The sequence below is a fragment of the Octopus bimaculoides genome, chromosome 24 (assembly GCF_046866305.1).
Source record: "Octopus bimaculoides isolate indiv1 chromosome 24, ASM4686630v1, whole genome shotgun sequence".
Taxonomy (NCBI): domain Eukaryota; kingdom Metazoa; phylum Mollusca; class Cephalopoda; order Octopoda; family Octopodidae; genus Octopus; species Octopus bimaculoides.
In genome coordinates this window covers 5,145,637-5,151,529 of record NC_142951.1, presented here as the reverse complement: position 1 = coordinate 5,151,529, position 5,893 = coordinate 5,145,637, and the positions used below count along the sequence as shown (strand labels likewise).

At 37.6% G+C, this 5,893-nt stretch overlaps 1 protein-coding gene across 3 annotated transcripts; it reads left to right on the top strand.

Annotated features, from left to right (window-relative positions):
• Positions 1–853: 853 nt before the first annotated feature.
• Positions 854–5,475, top strand: LOC106874399 (uncharacterized). Of its 3 annotated transcripts, none has more exons than XM_014922124.3 (2): positions 854–2,219; positions 5,351–5,475. In XM_014922124.3, exons 1-2 carry the CDS (start codon positions 1,080–1,082, stop codon positions 5,384–5,386), a joined length of 1,176 nt encoding a protein of 391 aa, XP_014777610.1. In that variant the 5' UTR covers positions 854–1,079; the 3' UTR covers positions 5,387–5,475. The 3 variants fall into 3 exon arrangements, 1 of the variants encoding a protein (XP_014777610.1); XR_008266777.2 differs by having other exon boundaries at positions 855–3,058; XR_016238195.1 differs by having other exon boundaries at positions 855–3,363.
• The last annotated feature ends 418 nt before the right edge of the window (positions 5,476–5,893 follow it).

Genomic DNA, 5,893 nt, shown 5'->3' with positions numbered 1-5,893 from the left:
AAAAGATAATGCTCATGGGAACTGCTCATATTCTACGTAAAATGCTGTTACGTAATCTCAAATTTAAAGACTAACTTATAATTTTCTTATGTTTTCTTAAACATTCTCTAGAACAATACTCTGTGAAAAACCAAATATATGACAGCCTACGCATAACACCAACATGAACTTCTAACTTGATGTCTCTTGAGGTCTCTGGGTGAGACTTGGAGTCAACTTGTACATATACAAAACAAAAATAAATAATAATAATAATAATAATAATAATAATAATAATAATAATAATAATTTTTCCACAAATTTTCAGAGGTGATGAGTCGATTACATCGACCCCAGTGTTTCACTGCTACTTAATTTAACGACCCCGAAACGATGGAAAGCAAAGTCGACCTCGGCGGAATTTGAACTCTGATCGGAGCGACGGGCGAAATACCGGTAAGCATTTTGCCCAGCGTGCTAACTATTCTGCCAGCTCCCCCGCCTTCGAATGATGATGATGATGATGATGATGATGATGATGATGATGATGATGATGATGATAATAATAATGATGATGAGGATGATGATAGCCTCTCCCGTCGAAGGCGATGTATTTCCTTTCAGCTTTTGCCGAACGACCTGCACAAAGGATTTGGTTATTGTGATCAAATGTTTGTGCTGCACATTAGCTCACTCTCCCTCCATCCAACCGACGACGTACCCGAACAGGTACGCCTCAGGTGTCGAAGTGACCGCAGAGCAACGTGAGATGAAGTGTTTTGTCTCTGTGTAAATCTGTATCCTTGATGCGACAAAGGAGGTGTTAAAAATTTCAGTGCGTACTACGTCATAATCAACAAGTGGAACATGACGTAGCGATGGGTCTGGCTTGAGAAATAACCTCAAACTTCAATTCATTCACATTTCGAATTGACGTTCCTAAGCGAATTCTGGTTGATATTTTATATTCATAAATTTCAGATTTCGAAACAGTTCATTTGATAACCTTTGTAAATGAATTAATCCATGCTACTTCTACTTAATCAGTTTTACTGATTGTATTATTGATATTTCGTCCGTGCTTGGATTATCTTTTGAAAATGCTCGAAAAGCCTCCGGACGAAAATCTCAACTTGGGAGATTATCTGATCAACCTTTTCTCGAGGATCGGTCATTGTTTCATGAATTTTTTCTTTTGCTGTTGCATCTCAAGAAATGATGCGTCTGTAGAAGAAATTATTCCTTGCCTCGGTCAAATGCCCACTGTGGACTCAAGTACGCAAACCGATTTCTTACCACGTAAAATACACGTCTCTCAACAAGTTGTTCAAAGTTCGAATGTCAGCCCCGACGCTGATTTAAACGCAAAATCTGATTCAACTCCATCGCAAGAATCCTTACACAGATCAAACTCTGCTACTAATTTAATCGCAACAATGTCTCCCGACTTAAAATCTAAAAATGTTTACTTCCGTTCCGAGGACGACATCATTGAACCAAAGGTTATTCTCGATTCAAATGAAGATTTCACTCCTATTGTTAGAGCCAAAAGTGTTTCCTTCCGCCTCAAAGATGATATCTGTGAACCAAAGATTGTTCATGACACAAAAGTTAGAAGCGCTTCTGACTCAAAAGCAAAAGCTGTTAGCTTCCAATCATTATACGATTTCCATGATCAAAAGGTTATTCAAGAACTTGATGACGAAATTGCCTCCGATTCTGATTCCTTTTATACGGCAGAACCAATGCACGGTTCAAAGTTGTCGTATGATTCAGACCTAGGTAGCTATGTTGATTCAGGCACGGATAGCACGAAAAGTGAATCCTATCATACTGTAGAACAAGCATCTGACCAAGAGGAAGGAGAATGTCTTTCTTTGCGAAATTTAAAACACATTTTGGGTCCAAGTGTAAAAAATGTTGGTCATGGAAATGTAGAATTAATTTCTGTATCGCCCTGTCCAGACATTTGTTCCTGTTCTAAAGCCTCGTATGATTCAGGTAAAGGCAGCCCAATCACTGACATTGAGAGGATCAATAATTCAACTGAGGAAAAATATTCTTCTCTGGAGCAACGTGGATCGCAAGAGCCAGACAGTGTTCCGAGCAGTCGTAAAGGAAGTTCGGAGAAGGAAAGAAAATACGATGTGAGAGAATTGAACAACTTTCTTACAGGTGTATCTTCTGTTCCATGGCCTGACGATTTCAGAGACTTTGAAGAGATAGATCTAGAAGAGGAGGTGTAGTATAAAACATTATTTATGAATTGTATTCCAAAACAGCAGTAGCTACAATACACGACAGCAAATCGTGGCTCACACAACTTGTAAAAACTACACTTCTTCACATACACACACATGCATACACGCATACACATACACAAACACGCACACATACACATTCACAACATTAAGGTCTTAACACTACAAATGCCCCAACATTTATGGATTTTTAAACAAGAAAGCATTAGAGAAATATGCATTGGAAAAAAAAAAAATAATGCTTTAGAGTAAATATAATTTGGACTGAAAGAACAAGAGACACGAATATATGTTTGAACGAATGCCAATGAAAAAGGAAAACTAAAAATAGCTATATTAGAGATAAATACATCAGTACAACGAAGTAAGACAAAAAAAAAAAAATGAAAAGAAACGATATGAAAAACATTGATAACCGTATAAAGGTATAATACAGAGATAAATTATATATCAGATGTAAGAAGGAGAGGGGGAAAACAACGGTTTGAAGAACAATGGAGAGGTTAAGGATAACGTTTGTAATACTAATACTAAAATCTTAAGAGATCGAAGATCGAAGGCGACAGAAAAATGGAAGAGTACAAAACATTTCCAATCGATTTAAAAAAAAAAAAACTGATGTTGATATTTATAACTACATTTCATTGGAAATATAGATTAAGGTGCACGATTATAAAGCCCAACGAAGACAAAATGTCGGTTAGTAGGAAGTACTAAAAATATTCTTTGAAAATGGAAGAGGATCCGTTAGTCGAAGACCACGAAGAACAATCTATTCTAAGAAATGAATTTGAAGACATGAAAGTTCACAAAATAAAGTTGGTATCTCGTTAGTACAAACAATATTTTCATGGTTGTCAGTCATACTAGTTGTAACACCATCATACTAGTAATAACATCATCGTGTATCACGGTTCAGTAGCACCTATAGTTGTACCAAGTTGTAAGGCGAGCCGACGAAGGGACCTTTATGTGGTCACTTGACCAGCTAGAAATAGCAGCCAAATCTTTATCAAAATACACCCTATCGTCTAAAAAGAAAAAGAAAAGAAAAAAGAGACAAATTCGATGATGCAGTCTGGGAAGAGAAGCGTGGGATGAACTGGAATGCCTCTGGTCATAGGTAGGCTCAAGACCAGGGGATAAACCGATTAAATTCTATGTCCCCTCCTATATAATAGAAGTCATTAACACCCCCAACAAACCCCTAACAAGACCCCCCCCTCTTTACTAACAACGTTACTAACATTGCATTTGTTGTTGTGCTTCTTGTTGTTGACCTCCACGTCAACATTGTTGTATATCGGCGGACCTACAATCAAGCTACAATCAAAGATATTCCAGTTATGACCATCCCGTCGTGTATATCTAAGATTGTCTGTCTCCTGCCTTTTTTAAATTTCTTCAAAAGGCATTAGAGTGTGATTTGAGGAAGATTTGGCTGTTATTTCTAGCAGGTCTAAGTTCCTTCGTTGGCTCCAGTAGAGCTTCTAACACTGTTAGGTGTAGACTACGCCGTGACTTTTAACATGTAATATTGTTGTACAAATATGGACTTGATTTTGTGATCTCACTTATGTCTGATGGAATGTGTTGGAACATAAAGCCGAACATAATATACATGTATTCTTTTATTCTTTTATTCTTCTACTTGTTTCAGTCATTTGACTGCGACCATGCGGGAGCACCGCCTTTGGTCGAGCAAATCGATCCCAGGACTTATTCTTTGTAACCCTAGTACTTATTATATCGTTCTCTCTTGCCGAACCGCTAAGTTACGGGGATGTAACCACACCAGCTTCGGTTATCAAGCGATAGCGGGGGTGGGTGAAACAGACACACAAACAAACACACACACAGACACACACAGACACACACATTCGTTTTTGAAGAGCACACCGTGGAGAGAGAGAGAGAGAGAGAGAGAGAGAGAGAGAGAGAGAGAGAGAGAGAGAGAGAGAGAGAGAGAGAGAGTAGTTACAGAGAAGGTTACGAACAGAGACGAAAGAAATTTGACTAATAAACACATTAAACAAATGATCAATTAGTTAGTTGGTTAGATATTTAACCAAATGACGAACAATAGAGAAGTGATATTGATCCAATGCGTGTGTTATTATTGGCCTAATGACCCTTCCAATACACAACAATATACATTTATATATATAAAAACATATATCTTGGATTGGATTGCTCATGTTCAATCCACTGCTTGTTATAAATAAGCTGACTGTAACTTCCATCTGTTAAAATGCTAAAATTAGTACCAAGACACTATAATTTCTTTAATTCTAAGGAGAGAGCTCTATGTAACTGGCGGACTGTAACAGCTATGAGGGAGACATAGAGCAACAAGAAGCCTCTGTTAAAGATCTAGCACTCGTTTAGAGATACATTATGATGTACTTGTATTGATATAAATTGCTATGCTAAACAGAAATAGCCTAGATACTGACTCTCCGCCTAGAGAGAGAGAGAGAGAGAGAGAGAGAGAGAGAGAGAGAGAGAGAGAGAGAGAGAGAGAAAGTGTGAATTGTGTATCAGTTTACCTGTCTGACTGCCTAGTCATCTATGTTAACCCTTTTGCATTGAAAGCAGCCATATCCGAACCAAATAATCTTTCTTGACCAGATTCTGCCTCTCGTAGCTACCCTACAATGTCATTCTGAAAATATACAACCGCAGCATTGAAATCTTGAAGCTAAGGATTAATTAAAAACAATGTTCACATAGACAAACATTACATTTGACAAAGTAGTCAGAATGCTAAAAGGTTAAAGTCTTAACCTTTCGATGTGTAAGTCATTTTTTAAAAACTTTAAGATAATGATGCATAAGGTAAAACTTGCATCCCATTATTGTAGTACTCCGCATTATAATCTATGTAAATTAGGTCTTTTTTCTTTTTACCATCACCTAGTTGCATCTCAGCTTTCAATTTATGTACTTAGTACACCAAAGATAACACATAGCTTTTAAAAACTTACCCTAAATTAAAAAATTGCCCATGAGCTGTATAAATGAGATGGTAATTTATCAAAATCTGTCTCTCCAGATGATGGAGAGAAAAAATATTGCAGTCAAAGTACTTTATTCTCAAACTTTTTCAGGCTGTCGCCTCTCTGATACCCGGGCCACGTTCCTAGCGCCCCTCACTCACCGCCACAAACACAGACCACTTTCTGCAGCAAATTCAGAACAACTGTATTTCACAAATAAAAGTTAATCTAATCAACCCATTATGTTTTTTTACATCCATCGCCTCCTTTTGGTCAACCCATTATCGCCCACTTTTCTTCAATGATCTCCACTGATCTTTCCACCACCTTCAAGGGGGCAGTACCGCCCTCAAGGGGGCAGTACTGCCCACTTTGAGAACCTCTGTTCTTGACAGGCAAGGTGCAATACAGAAAACTAAACTCAACGTGATTCGAACTTAGACACACTGCATTGCGTTGAGCAATAAACTAGCCTCATTTCAACCTTTTGACTACATAATTAAATTTCGTAATCATTCGCGTAATTATGTAAATTATCCGCCAAAGAAATCAAGTTAGAATTGATATTTTTTGCATCTGCAATACTTTGGCAGTATCTAAAGTAGGTACGGCTTGCGTATCCACTAAAAGTATGTGATTCTAGCCCTGGAAAGT